This window comes from Dermacentor andersoni, chromosome 2 (assembly GCF_023375885.2).
Source record: "Dermacentor andersoni chromosome 2, qqDerAnde1_hic_scaffold, whole genome shotgun sequence".
NCBI lineage: Eukaryota > Metazoa > Arthropoda > Arachnida > Ixodida > Ixodidae > Dermacentor > Dermacentor andersoni.
In genome coordinates, this window is record NC_092815.1 from 38809129 (window position 1) to 38824639 (window position 15511).

Consider the following 15511-nt stretch of genomic DNA (forward strand, 5'->3'; position numbering starts at 1 on the left):
ATAGTCTTTAGGTCTACTTGGTAGATGTGCTACTCTCTAGCCCACTTCTAACAGCACCAAATGTACAGGGCATCCCCGCTATCATGCACCAAGCTTAAAAAAAAAACTATGTGGACAAAACCAACTGTCTGTTCTTAGCAGTAATGTGAAGAAACATCTCGTATTTTTTGTGTCCTGCCCAATTTGCACAGCGCATTGCATTTGCACTGGTTCTGAAGGTAATTCCTTTAGAACTCGAGCTGTATTGTTTCAATCTATCTCCCAAGCTCCCATTATGACAGTGATCAATAATCCAAAATGCTGCCTGATTTTTTAGTTCGATTCTCATGCATGTTATTACGCCACAGCGACATTCATGTGTGCATTTTATTTTCTATTGTGCATCATTGGCATGCTCTGCCTGCTTATGACCAGCTCAAACATGACGGGCTGTGCGTGGTATTTTAAGCACGAAGCATTCTTTTTGAGTGTAGCCCAGTTTTTCCTGCCATCTATCTGTCTTTGCGATGAAGCTAGAGCTATCAAACGCTCAAGTAGTGCCCGAACTGCGGGTGAAACTGTGCAATTACTTATCACTTGGCACGTTTGCACTCGGCTTCCCAAGGAAGTGTGCCGGGGTTTTTCCAAAAGTGCAGATTGTTGACATTAGCCCTAGTGTATAGTGATCCGAGTGACAATTAATGCTAAATGCCCTAGGTGCGTGTAAGTTAACGCCAGGACTCTCTATAAAAGAGAGGCTCACTGCTTCCTGCTTCAGTGCATCGTGGAAGTTGTGTAGAGTCTCCACATCGCTCTACAGGACTGTTTCCAACTAAAATTGCTTGTCCCAAGAAGCTTCTCGCCCAGCTAAGTTTGAGAAATGTAAGCGTAAGTGCGTTGGAGGTTGCTTGTCATCGTTATGCGGCTTAGACAGCTGAGGACCACACTGCCCTGCTAGAACGAAAACGGATCACTGAACGTGAATGCTGTGTTTCCCAGATGGAACAAACAGAGTTACTTTGATGTAATAATGTCAAGGGGGCACATACTAGTGCGACGGGAAAATAAAGGCTTAGTAGGAGGGAATAAGAAAGAACAGAGTGAGTTCTAAACTTCAACTGTTTATTCGTAGAGCGAAGTCACGGGAATACAACACTTCCACATGCTTGCAGCAGTCGCGTTAAAAAAGTTGCAGCATTGTATCAGACAGCTGGAATTAGTTTTCCAAGAGATAAACAGATGTATTGCTAATGCAGTTCGTGCCATTTTTCTTAACAGACCGTTTTATTGAGGGCACTGCCATTTTGCAATCACAGCGCCGTCTATCGTACGGTGCCATGCTGGTGTGTGGGATCGTTCTGGAGGGTGCACGGCGAGCATGCTGTCGACGATGAGTGGCAGGTTTTCACAAGAGGTGTTAAGTTATTTGGATAGGGAAACTTCTTAGCATGTTTTCACTAAGCTTTTAGCTTCAATGTCGCCGTAATATTGAATGGCGACGAGCCTAGAAGCGCTCCCACAGCTCTGCCCATGATTGAAATAGGAGGCGAGTTGAGTCTGAACATTGTCGATGTGTAACGTATACATGCAATAATGTGTTATTATTGTATGTCTTGCCATGGACTCTATTAAGGTATCACTTAGGCGACAACAATCATAGGTGTCTCCATGTGTCATGCTCTGTGCCTCACTAGCATACATCCCAATCCAGCTAACTGCGAAGCTCCGAGGAAACACATTTTACTAGCTTTCGTGCTCCAAAATTTTTCACGTTACGATTTTGTAAGCATTGTTTATCTGGCACCCGGGCATCAAGCTTTACAATATGAAGAACTCTAAAATAACTCGATCAAAAGGGCTGTTAACATGGACAAAATAAGCTTATGATAGTGGCCACAAATATGCCACGACCAACCAGGCGCACGCGACGCGTTCAAAGAGTATGCACTCTTAGGTCTCCAATGGTGCATGCAAGGGCACCTCGCCTGCTCGAGAGAGCTGAGAAACGAACTACATTTTGCGACAGCAGCTTTATTTTCTGCAGTAAAACAGCGTGCGATCAGCAGCATCGACAGTTTGCTGGCGAGATACGGAAGCACGGCAGAGCCCATGTGAACTAGGGCTGGCTGGCGCACGGTAGGCGTGGCTTTAGTGGCAGTATGTACAAGAACACACCTTCATTTCTTAGTCGGCACATAATGTTTTCATAATACGTCCTCTGTCGAATTCCACCAGAACGTTGGTTTCCAGGCATGATAATCTTAAAACACGTTTGAACAGAATAATTTTAATGTGCATGCACCAAAAAAAAAAAAATAGTTATAACTTCATCCATTCACAATAGTTGACCAACTCGAATACGCTCCTTTCTTTCATATCACAGTTTGATCATGGGTACCGAGTTCAGAGTTAATTGCCGAACGTTCCAAACGTACACGCAGTGGCATCAAGCCCTTTCTGCTTATGCTGGCGGCAATACAAAAGCGGGCGCTTCTCTGCTATCGCAGCGGCGGTTTCCACGAAGTCGCCGTGGCTGAAGATGCATTTCACGCTACCTCCCAAAAGTTATTTTTGCAGCCAAATACAGAAGAGTGGTAGCCTGGCGACCTTGAGTCACCTGACATCGCAGAAATCCCGATGGAACACGTTATAATCACACTAATTTGCAATTAAACCACTACCATTGCATGCTACCGCTAAGAGAAAACGGAATCTGCACATACCAGTGCGAGGAGGAAAGTGGCGTGGCACGCTGGTTCGAGGCTACGTTCCTCCCCGCCGATAAAACAGTCTGTATGAGAAGCCTCAACAATTCTCGTACCAACGTGTCACGACTTACGCTACATGAAAGTAGTGACACGTGGACAAGATAATCGTTACATTGGCACGAGAAGTAGTCGCATTGAAAAATTCGTAATACTGTGACTTTTTTAACGTTACTACTGCATGCATGTGCAGGTATTGTATTGCTGTGACTTCTAAGACAAACACTAAACGTTATCAGATTGGGGTAAGCATTACATAATTGTAGAGCCAGAGCTAGTTAGTGGTACTTTGGTTTAGAGCAAGAGGTTTACTCAATTCTTATTATTATTCAATTATTACTCAGTTCTTAATATTTACTTATTATGCTCAATATTCTAATAATGTTCTTTTCAGCATGCCTAAAAAGGAGCCATGCTAAAGGTAATGTGCTGCAAACAATTGCAATTGATGTTGTTGAAGGATTTCTAACACACAGTGTTGACATATCTGCTCTAGTACACTAATTAAAAGTTAATTATTTCAAACCAATTGATTAGGGAAAACAAGAAATACAGGATGTTTCATCAGATCGCAGCTAACATGCATTTGGTTTTTACCTGCATAGGAGGCTTCACTTTTCTTTTAAACTTGGTGGACGAGAGTTGGGACATTCTGCATATAGCTGTCGTCTAAAGATGCGGCCATCAAAGAATATGAGACATACAAATGCCCAGATAGTAATGAGAGTTTAATTCTAGTGTGTCTGGGAACATGTGAGTGTAATTTTAGTTGTTTAGCCATGGTTATTTTTTTTTTTTTTTTAGTACATCTTGGGCTCTCTGTTCATTGTACATGCATTGGGAATATAGTTCCTAACGCCAGCTTTACAATGGTTACATGAAGGCAGACAAGGAACTCCATTTGTTGGAAAAGATGAAGTGAGTTTTACTTTAATTTGTAAAGGACATCGATGTCAACTGGGTCATCTGTCCTGTAGTCATCAGGAAGACCAGCTTCATACCGGGCCTGCATAAGAATTATTTTTGTCAGAAATGAGAGATGTCTTGGCTGGCAGCCTTCACACCACGCTACTTGTTTAAGCTATCAGAAATAAAACCTGTTGAAGATCAATTGTAGTATCTTGAGAAGAGTATGCAGGCTTACCTGGTGCTTGATGGTGTCATTTTTTGGTGCTGTAATTAGAAAGAAAGTTGAATAGATGCACCCCTTGGCAGCAGTTACAAAAAAGCACAGACACAGTGGCTGGCCGTGGAGGCAGAGCTATATTTAAATTTTTTTAGTTAACAGTTTTCATCAACGTCCATATTGAACACGACGTTCAGTGCTGAATCATTACGAGACAAAAGCATGCCTGCTAACTCCTGAATTTTCTGTTGAGTTTATAACTTCAGGCCCATTCTACGATTTTACAATTGTTGCATAATTTTATGAAAAATTCTGTGCAAGAAAAAAATTGCCGCTCATTAGTCCTACGACCACACCTTCGGATATCTTCCGATTTTGAAAGGACACCAGAGAAGTACATGCTTGGAGCAAGTTTTCTCAGCGAAGTTCCTATAGCAGGCAATATCGGCAACGGCAAGATTGCTGAAAAAGTTATTGTGACCTAAAAAAAATGTTGCTTATCTGCTCTCTACTGATCCAGGCTTGCTGTTGCTTGTGTGCTGCATCTAAATGTAAATCATAGTTAATAAAGTGCATATGTAACCCGCTACATGGGTGTGTTCGGGCCAAACGGGGGAAAATTAAATGTTTCTCCCTTGCCTCAGCCCTTCACGGTATCGTACCTATGAGTTTTTGTGCCTATTCCTTATTAATAAGCTGCTGCCGATATTTAAAACCCAGCTCTGTGCATAAGCATTACCGTAAAAGCCAGATGCGGGCAGTGTGCAGAAACACTTGTGTATACCTATAATAGGTACACATTATAGGCACACATTAAATAAATTAAGTGGTCAGGATGAGAGTTGCTGTTCCCATATACAGTGAGCATTAGTGTTCTGGTACATGACTGGAGCCCTATGCAGGATACCATTCAGGATTAAGGCTTCTATGTATTATAGAAGTCGGAATATGCCACACAGAAATACAGAAGCTTTAGTCAGGATCAGAACTCTGGATTAAAGCCCCTTTACTCGGGATCAATCTGGAGCGCCCCACTGCGACAGCTATCGTGGCTCACGTGTTGCCTCGGAACATTGTCAATCAAATTTCGTGAAGAAATAGCTACCAATTGAGCCTCCCATTTTTCTATATGAAAACAGTAATTTGAGTAAAATGGTATCGTATGCTCGATTTTCGGCATAAAGCCTGATCGCCAAACTACAAGCGGAGAACAACATAATTCTGGTGCTACCCTAAGCCCCAATAACCCCATATGAACAGATGGGGGTCCCATATAAAAACCCACATGTTCCCATATAGCATATAGTGGTGTCTCTAGTATATATGGCAACATACGGGTTTTGACATTTGACCCCATAATATCCATACGAGAATATTGGATATGGGGCTTATGGGTTTGCTCATTAGGGTAGTTTGAACTATGTGAACAGCCAACATGGTGGCCTGTACCAGTGCATGCGTTGAGTGCATTTGCTCTAGGGTGTAGATTTCACTGACTGCAGTGCAAGGGTGCACCGTGGCATGCTGCCAGTTTAGTGGGTCAAACCAATTCCTCCTAGATAGCACAAGGCATGTGCACTTCAATACATGACGTCATACTACCTTGCCCAACTGCCATAGAATCTAATGTGGATGCTCTCAAGACTGATTTTGACGTCACCGCTTTCGTCACGCTGGGCTTGGCAGTGGAAGCTTCGGTTCATATAGCATGAAATCATAAAGCAGAACGCACAGGCCTGCTATTAAGGATGCATTGGTCAAACATGCGCTATATACAGGGTGTCGCAGCTAACTTTAGCCAGAGTTTTAAAATATGCAGATGCCATATAGCTGGACAGAACCAAGGTAATGTTTGCCGTCGCTTGGAGATCACTGTTTTCTTCATTCCGCCTAATTAGACAAATAGTCTTAATTAATCAGCTTCTCAAATATTATAGTTAGATTAAAAGTGTCAACGAGAAAATTGTAGAGCGACACGAAAAACTCCCAATACAGATTTTTGTTGATCAACATGTGCTGCATAAAGTTGTTTTTCCGAGCGTGAAAAAGCCCGCAAACGCATGCAAAATTGCCGCGTGACTGGCCGTTCAAGACACTTGCGTGTATTCACGGGCTTCTTTCACGCTCGAAAAAAGAACTTATGCGTAGCATGTATTGAGGAACAGAAAGCTGTATCGGGTGATTTTCATGTCGCTCCGTAATTTTCTCATTGACAGTTTTCATCTAATTATATTTGCTAAGTTGATTAATCAATTAAGACTAATGATCTAATTAGGCAGAATGAGAAATATAATTGGAGTATCTCCAAACAACAGCAAACAACATTATTTTTGTTCTGTCCAGCTATGTGGCATTTGCATATTTTTAACCTCTGGCTAAAATTAGCTGGCGCACCCGTATATGTATATGTAAAAATTATGCAGATCCCACACACTGTGGGAATCGATGTATAAGCAAAGCTTTGTGCTGGTTGCTTTGAGCGACGATAATTAGCGGTGATGCTGACGGCGAAAGCTTAATTTTTTCAACGTTTGGTCTAACACGAGAGTGGTGACTTGATGTTAAACGTTACCTTGGATGCACCACTGCTGTTTGTCTGCGTAGTACACAGAACACCCAGGGAGAGGTGTTTGCTTGAGGCGTTGTGCGCCATATTTCATAACCTCTGAGAAAGTTGAGTATTGTCACTGGTGAATGCCTCATATAGCACATCACATCGTGGCAGAAGTATTAGACTTGAATTGGATTATGGGCCTGTATGTGGCAAAACCACAATCGGATTATGAGGCACGCCGTAGTGGCGGACTCCGGATTAATTTTGACACCGTGATGCCCTTTAACGTGTCCCAAAATCTAAGTGCACGTGCGTTTTATATTTCGCCCCCGTCTAAATGCGGCTGCCGCGGTCGGGATCAAAGCCGCCACCTCTAGCAATGCCATAGCTGCAATGCTACCGCGGCGGGCATAGAAGTATTGATTTGACGATTGACCGCTTCCGTGGTGTCGTTGGACCCTGCGGTGCGCTTTAATTAATGCGGCTCTGCTTCTGCACACCCTGCCTAATTTGTGCGCTTGACATAGCTGCATGGTGTTTATCTTTCATAAATAGCTGGAACGTACCTGTTCCTTAAACTTAAAGGGCCCCTCACGAGGCCCCATAGCAAATTTTGGTTATATGCTGTAAGTTGTTACGTGTCCTCTACGGAGTGTTCTGCCGCAAAAAAAATAAAAAAAAAATTCAGGTCGGTTTATTAATAGCCGAGATAGAAATATTTCAGTGCCGCGAGCCCATGATTCCAGCAGGCGACTCCACTGCATAGCGAGACTTCCTCTACACTCGCCCCGTCGAGCCTTCGCAAGCGAAATTCCTTCACTGCGTTCTCCCATGCCGGACCTCGAGGATCGCATGACACATACGTCACGGGCATCGAGTACGTCATCCTCCGGATTGGAGTGCGGCGGCCGCGAGGAGAAGGAAAAAGGGCGTTCGGTTTGTAATTTCACATCTTTCCGCGACGCGTAGCGATGTAATACTTTGCAGACACGATCGTTCTCAGGCAATGTATGCTCTGCGCTTGTCAGCTCAAGATTGCCAGACCTGGTGAGGGGCGCTTTAAGCTTATCCATTTCCCCCGCAACCGTTGTCTCTATAGTAGTGGTGTTTCCTTGCCTTCTCACGTCACCTTCCCTCTCCCTCCCTTGTATGGGAACTGCCTCTTCTCCTCCCTCCTCTCTACAGTTAAATCTACGTCCCCTCTGGACTTGCACGTTAGTAGAAAGGTAAGCACTGCAGTTTCTACAATGCTTTTGAGGGGGTTCAGGGATAATTAGAGCTGTCGAGAGGCTAATGTGGCGACACCCAGGGAGCTCCAGAGGGCATTGTGCACATTCGACGCGGTGGGGTCCAAACGAGTTGCTCGTGTCACCTTTCCTCTCTCTCTCCTGTCATGTATGCTCACTCTCTGAACCACCCCCCGACGCAGTGCGTCAGACAGCAGCAGCCACAGAAGCAACAGTGGGAAAGACGAAGGAAGAGGTAAACAAAGCTTCGCTTTAAAAAGTCGCAGTTTCGCCCGAAAGGCGAAGCATCAATTGCGATAGCAAATTAGTGAACAGCTATACAAAGTAAGGATAGTTGTTTTATCGGCCGTATAAACTTGTAAGCATAGGCATACTAACTAAATTAAGCAAGGTCTCACGCGCGCACAAGCAAACAGGAACACATATCAGTCGATGATCGCGGAGACTCGCTGCCAAACGCTGGAGTGTGGAAGCGCGGCAGCAGCAGCGAGCGAATTGACCTCCGTGCTGCGTCCCGCATCAACGCGAACTAAGCGGCGACATCAGCGTGCGGCGGACTCTGTCCCCATCGCACGTGGGCTTAAAGATACAACGGCCCGGGCGCGCGCGCGTGGCCGCCTAGAGTCACTGGAAAAAATTTCAGAGTACCGCAAAGGTCGGGATTTGACTGGCAACACTGAGCGGCTACCGCCATATACCTTCCAAGCCGACTGCGTCGCGGGAAGGCCGCCGTGTTGGAAGAGCTTGATATTCGGTGACACATCGGGTTGAGTGTTTACTGAAGTACAAATACTTTGCGCCCGGAGATAATGGTTGCTGAGAACGAAAATAAAATGCTATGTTGTGCGAAGTAATGCAGCCGGTGGTTGTTTTGCACGCCGATCGTGTTTACTGCTGGAACTGTGCTACGATTGTGGGCAGCAGCTTACCGCCGCTATCGGGAGCTTATGCACGCGTTTTTTTTTTTTTCCTTCCGCGGAGCGAGCTACGAAGGAAACATTTCGTCACTTCGAGCCGGAATGAGGGAAGCTTGTGCTTTTGGGCATGAACATCGTGGACCGCCATCGGCTTCTATTGAATGTTTCCAAGCAGGACGAAACTAACGCCTGAGAGTGTCACAGGCACGTACGTTCATTGTATCATTTCACAAGCTAAATCGGATACATCTAATTTAGTTTGTAAACGAATACCGCACGTCCTCAATTCTACAGGGCGACTTTGTCCGCCGTATACGCACGACACACTGCGACTGCCGCGTGCGCACCGGAGTTTGGCCGTGATGCTAAGACGATCTGTGCACAGCAGGCGTAAAAACAAACTTCGATGACCATGTTGCGCACTAAATCTTGTGGAAGGCCAATATGAGCCATTTGCGTGATTACAGCAACGTATATGTACTTCTGTACACTGATAATGAGCGAGAGTTTGCTACATTACGATTTATGAAGGCGGCTGTCTAGTGCGTTCATGAGCGGCTACTCTTCTCAGCTCATTTATGACTGTTTTCTTAGAACGCCAAGATTTGCTGCCTGTGTAAAAAAAAAAAAAAGCAGGAACGCCCGCTGGTGACGCAGCACTGTTTTTTCTAAGTTACATAGGCGATGTGTGAAATTCTTGTGCTTTTAGAGCGGCTTATGTAACATGCATAGTGACAGAGTGAAACTAAAGCTACTGGGTGTTCTGTTGTTTTGTTTTTCTTGTTATGCATCAAGCACAACATTATTTGGGTATGCACCGTAGCATTTCAACATAAAACATAATATGTGTGCTGACTTCAGTTCATTGCATGTGCTCGGTTTACAAGCTAAAAATTTGAAGCATGTGTTGGGAATATCACCTGGCCATTGGTTTCAAGGTCGAAATGAGTATGTATAAATGAGCAAAGGATAAGTGGAAAAAAGGAAGTATCATGGGCCTCGTATTGACCATGTTTTTATTGACTGCGATCGTCACGATCTGCGAAAAACAAGTACCATATGGGTCGAGCGACTCGAGGCGAGCGAGAGCGCGCTCACGTGCGCGGAGAAATCATGCGAGTACCTGGTGCACGTGAAGACGCGGAATTCTCGCGCGACCAGTGTGCCTTCGCGTGCCACGAGCACGGAATAACCACGTGCCGTGGTTAACCGTGCCGAAAAGCACAATTAATAACCGTGCCGAAAAGCACAAGCAAGGTGTACTTAAATCTCGCACACGCGGGTGTTTTCTGTAGGCTTGAAGTTCTCCCGGCCGATTCTGTGTAACCACGCAGAATGACGCTCTCGGTCATTTTTCCCGGTCGGAATCGAGAAAAAAGTCTTTCCAGACTCAGTTCGATTGCTGCATCCGAAGGCGCAGCAGCCAGGCATGATTTCCTTGCAGTCAAATGTGAGCGCGACAATCAGAACACACACACACACACACACACACACACACACACACACACACACACACACACACACACACACACACACACACACACACACACACACACACACACACACACACACACACACACACACACACACACACACACACGCACGCACGCACACACGCACACGCACACGCACACACACGCGCACACGCACACGCACACACACGCGCACACGCACACACACGCGCACACGCACACACACAAAAATACGTTGGGAACCTGCGCTGCCTGCGCTCTAACTCAGCCGGCCCGCCCGGCGCTTGGAAGGTATATGGCAGCCGAGAGGTCACATGGTACGGTTGGGCCAATGAACGTGTCGGCGGCGCGGGGAAAACGAATGCGGTACTCTGAAATTTTTTCCAGTGACTCTAGTGGCCGCCCGGAGTAGAGCGCCCTCCCCTGCCCCCGGAGCCCGGCACGCTTCCTCCCCACTTTCCTCCCTTGCGCGCGAGAGATTAAGCCGCGATCGCCGGCTCACCCTAGCAAGCTTTCACTCGCACACAGAGCATACGGCGCGCAACAGCAATATTAGCGCCCATGGGCTTTATACGGAACATCATGACGACGGTAGAAATGCGCCTGGAGTTTCCATATTGCGATAGGACATTGAAAAATAAAATAAAGGAAGTAAACGGCGCACGTAAATTAGTCATGTTTTATGTACAGTTGTACAGTTCAGGGGAAAAGTTTGCGGACCACCGGCCGCCATCGATGTACCTCTGACCTCAAATAAGTTTGCCCTCTAGTGAATATCAGGGGATATAACTGAAGTTCATTTGCGGCCTAGCCTACGTACGTGCACCTCAGAGTCTAGTACAATGTGACCCGAAGCTTTGTACGCAACACCACATTGCAAACTTTTCTGGCTGTGTACGTAAGCAGCGACGATATCTGTCTGCCTCGGATGTTCAGCTGTGCGAGGCAGGGAACAGAGTAAGCCGATCCTAAGGCACGTGGTTCAAAATATCGGACGTCGAAATTTTCTCTTGCTTCTGTTTATTGCGCATTTGAAAGGAGTTACTGGAGCCGCGAAATATCTGCTGTGAATGACGTGTAGAGCTGCCGCGTTCTTTTTCTTTTCTTTCAACCGGCCCGGGACCGTATTTTGAAGTATTATTCGCTTATGGTTTATTAAGTCATCTGTAATGCAGAGTGGCCGGCTTCACATGAGCCAGTGAAAAAGGGCAAGAAAGCTAAAAGAAAGACAAATAATTTTTCAAAATACGACCCTTAATGATAAACCGTTGTCCACTCCAGCGAGCGCTTTGAGCAGACGTATTGCTCGTAGCCTTGTAGCCGACATTTAATCGATTTCAAGGTGGAACGGGGGAGTCGTTTAGCACGATCGTTCGTGTTTCGCCTCCTTTATTTATTTATTATTATTTAACTAAGCATGACGTACAATTGGAGCATCGGTTTATACCGAAATGACATCAGATAAGAGCGCGCAGGATTTCTTGTCGTGCGGAGCGAATCGATATGTGCGATTGGCTGGCTGGTCGCCCGCCGTTCACGCCTTTGTTGATGTTTCCTGTATACGCGAAATCAAGCGGATCGTGAACAGATCTTTACAACATATATTCAAAGCACGTGGTCACCGAAAATTCTACTGATAGATATAAGGATGTGTTGATAGCCTTTAACTGCTGCGTTGTTATTAAGACATTTCCTATTGGTCTAGCACATATAGTGTTTATAGAATATAAATTCCTTCTGTGGGATGACATTGATCGTAGAAATAATTTAAGGCAATTAGTTATTCACGTTTATTACACTGCATGTGGGCAGTGTATACGTATATGGTATACCGTAATGTATAATGGCCTAGGCTGTGATGCTACATATAGATGCGGAGGCAACGGTATTTTAGATAACGGTCATAGCAACATAGTGAGAGAACGTCAGCAAGGTTGTGCCATACGAATATTGAACATTCCAGTTTCCAGCATGCACGCATATTATACGTACGTGCTGTGGGCTTCTTGGTGACGTTCGTGACAGGTGGCACGTAGGACCCTGCCAAGACCATTTGATTATTACTTCACGGAAAATTAGAGAACATTCTTTAAATTAAAGAAATAAAGAAAGTTTTGTACATCCGTAACGCAAATAAAACCTTTTCATGTGATTTTTTAATTCTTTCTTTTTTTTTTGCGAGGCCGTTCGAAGAAGTAACTCGATAGTGAGTCAGCTTGTGCAGCGACGTGGTTACAGACCGCGTAAATTGTCCGTTTATACCACGGCCTCCGAGATTGGGCGGCTCGCACACACCGCGCGCAACCAAATCTTGGAGGGCCATGACGACGTTTTAGTGCTGCTTAGTGATCTATAAACGATGGCTCAGTGGTGTCGTTCTTCAGCGTCTCGCTGCGTGCTCTCTTTTTGCATTTTATTAAGGTGCCCACGGCGTAGCTTTTTTTTGCTTTCCGCCACCTTCGGAATGCGGCTGCCGCGACCGCACCCGCGGCCTCGTGCTCAGCATCGCAACTGGCGCTGAGGTACATTAAAAAGTGGCATTAGTAAGAGGCGATTGGAGGATTGGTGGAAGGTAAATAGGGAAACGACAAAAAACGGAGACGTACAAAAGCACAGTTCGCAATAGGGGATCAAAAAATTTGGTTGTGGGAGTTCATAGTGTTCCTTTTTCTTTTTTTTATTGTTTAACCTAGGTAGGACATTAGGCAGTCTAATAGCAAGAGCTTCGTGGCGCAACCCACCGCCCCGTTCCAAAGGGCACGCTCATAACATCCATCCATTCATCCAGAGGAGCAGGCAGGCAAACGGGGACGACGGTATATGTACGCGCGTGGGTCTCACCTGGCCTGTTGACGTAGTAGGCGATGAAAAGCACAGCCAGCGTGAGCGAGAACATGGTGAAGGTGAGACAGACGAACCACGCGATGGACGGCGGGTTCATGCCCAACTCGCCGGGCGTCACGTCGAAGTGCCTGCGTGGAACGTTATTTTCTGCAGCAACGAGCCGCATTCGGCGATTCGGCTCTAAGACAGACTCAGGGTCTTGAACGCCATCGCACTCAGCGCAATAAAGGCACCTTCGACCAATCAGAGATGCTGTGGCAGCCCTGTGGGCCAGTCGGAGCTCAGAAGATGGCGAATATGGCAACACAGCGAAATTTGACGGTGTTTACTGTCTGTCACCATGGTGTGTTAGTTGTGCGAAAGCGCGTGCGAAACTCCTCTCAAACGGCGCCACGCTGCAGGCGGTTTTATGGCCAGTCCCTTACAGACCACAAACACAACCACAGGCTCGCGGCGTCGTGTGAACGGATTAATGTAGCCTCACTGCCAGCGTAAAACTAATTTTCCAAGATTGATCGAGGCGTCCGGTCAACGAATAACACGTGCGACGTATACAGCCTTGCACGTCGCACGTTGGTTGAAAGCGTTGACGCATCCTCACGGCGCTTTGTCGCACTGTGTGTTTTAGTGTGCTGCTTAATGTGTGAGCTAATTGAGAACAAAAATTTGCATAGCTACGACTTAGCTGTAGGGCACGCTGTTGGTACAAATCGGAGTAGCCGGGTGTGCACGTATCCATCGATGCGCGTTGGCTTCTGCGACCTGGCTCCTGGTTTGAACAGTCAAGATTTTGTTTTCTTAAACTGCACCCGAAGCCATGGTTTTCTTTCCTTGTGTTTCGGGTGACGTGGAACAGAGAGCGAAAGATAATGTGCCGACTCTCGGCGCGCTTCGCCGCAAATGAAGTCTATAGGCGTATAGTCTCGACGCTGTCTCAATAGCAGCGTCCAGGCACGTGGTACTATTCATGGCATAGACGTCAGTTGCAACCTAATAGCAGCGATACACTGGTGCAGTTTTTGTTATGCACAGTCGAAGCCGGTTAGAATGAACAGGCTTATGCGCTAAATATAGTTCGATGCATCAGGAAAATAAACGTTAGTTTCTCAGCGTGTGTATAGCCTCAGAATTGCATAGACTCCGCTTCAGTCCCTCGATTCGGCACAGCGCCGGCGCAGCACATCCACTCCAGCAACAACGCTGAACCCTGCGTTGCCTGCATGCAAGCGGCTTTTGTGGCTTCTGGCTGGGACACCCTCAGTTGGATATGTTCACTGTCCGGTTCGTAAGGAGGCAGTAATTTTACGCATATAGTTTCCTACAATAATTGTATGAAACTCGATGATTTTACATGAGTATCGGTCAGTAAGTTTCGCTTGTTCTATATTAAGAATAATTCGCTTTATCGGGCTTTGCTATATTCGGGTTCGGCTGTACTGCAGACGGCCGCATTCGCAGACATAGGCGTGATGAGTTGTTTCTGAACGCAGCAGCTGAATTTTAAAACGAGGTACATTTATTGCGCATGTTTTGCATGCGTATTGTAATGTTGCGCACTCTTCTATTCGGTAGGCATGTCTACGTCGTCAGAAACACAAAATTCCCGAGTGGGAAGACAAGCCACTTAGCGTCTTCAGTGCGTACAGCGTCTGCATGCACATTGCGTCGAGCGTGGCCAATGCGTTGTCCCTCTTCTGCATAGAGCACGTACTAGAACTTCGCGCGTCAGCTGCTGCCCGTATTTTCCGCAAGATTAATCGAAATAGATAGAAGGTAGCCGAAGAAGCACTTACAAAATTAGTTAATTACAACAGTCGTCCGGCTCCAACATCTCCATGAATTATTCGCTACGTTTGCAGCTGCTTGTACAGGGCAGTTAGACAAATTGTTTATTATTCAGCCTTTTTCATGAAAGCTGGTGACGCCGTCGATTATATATATATATATATATATATATATATATATATATATATATATATATATATATATATATATATATATATATATATATATATATATATATATAATTCGTGGAAGGGGCGAATGGTTTCTGTATTGAGATAAATGGACCAACGTATCCGATAATCTTGCGTCTTGTATTATCGAATGTAGTAACAGGTTTGACTAGAATACGCAGGAGTTATATATTTTTGTCGTGCGCTAAGCGTCTGACCGTTTCAGACATGATAATCCTAAATGCACAGAGCTTCGCCGAGAACACAACAATTAAGTGGCGAGCAGTGAGCGCATGGATGGAAGAAGAACCCACAGCACAACACTGCCTTTCGCCCATATAGTGCACTGCGCTCTGTTTTGCTTTGCTTTTGCTTCTTGCATTTTTCTCAAATCTTAAAGTTCAGCTGGCATGCTTGGGAGTGAGTTTATGGTACGATTTTCTTGTCACTCTTATTGTAGAAAACAATGTTTCCAACTTACACACGCCTTTGCTGCTTCTTCACCTCTGAAAGACAAAAGCAACAGACAAGCAAGCCACGATTACCGAGTTAGAGCCTTTAAACAGAAATCGTGTTTTATGACCACGTCCAATGATGTCAACAGTCTCACCTTAATGAATAGCGAGAAAGGTAGCCAGGTAATGCAGAAATT

General features: G+C 45.6%; 1 protein-coding gene across 1 annotated transcript; it reads right to left on the reverse strand.

Annotated features, from left to right (window-relative positions):
- Positions 1-3527: 3527 nt before the first annotated feature.
- LOC129387744 (uncharacterized) lies at positions 3528-13482 on the reverse strand. The gene is made up of 4 exons (XM_055077247.2): positions 12902-13482; positions 12053-12100; positions 3889-3917; positions 3528-3750 (listed from the first exon to the last, which is right to left on the reverse strand). Exons 1-4 carry the CDS (start codon positions 13068-13070, stop codon positions 3670-3672), a joined length of 327 nt encoding a protein of 108 aa, XP_054933222.1. The 5' UTR covers positions 13071-13482; the 3' UTR covers positions 3528-3669.
- Between the last annotated feature and the right edge of the window lie 2029 nt (positions 13483-15511).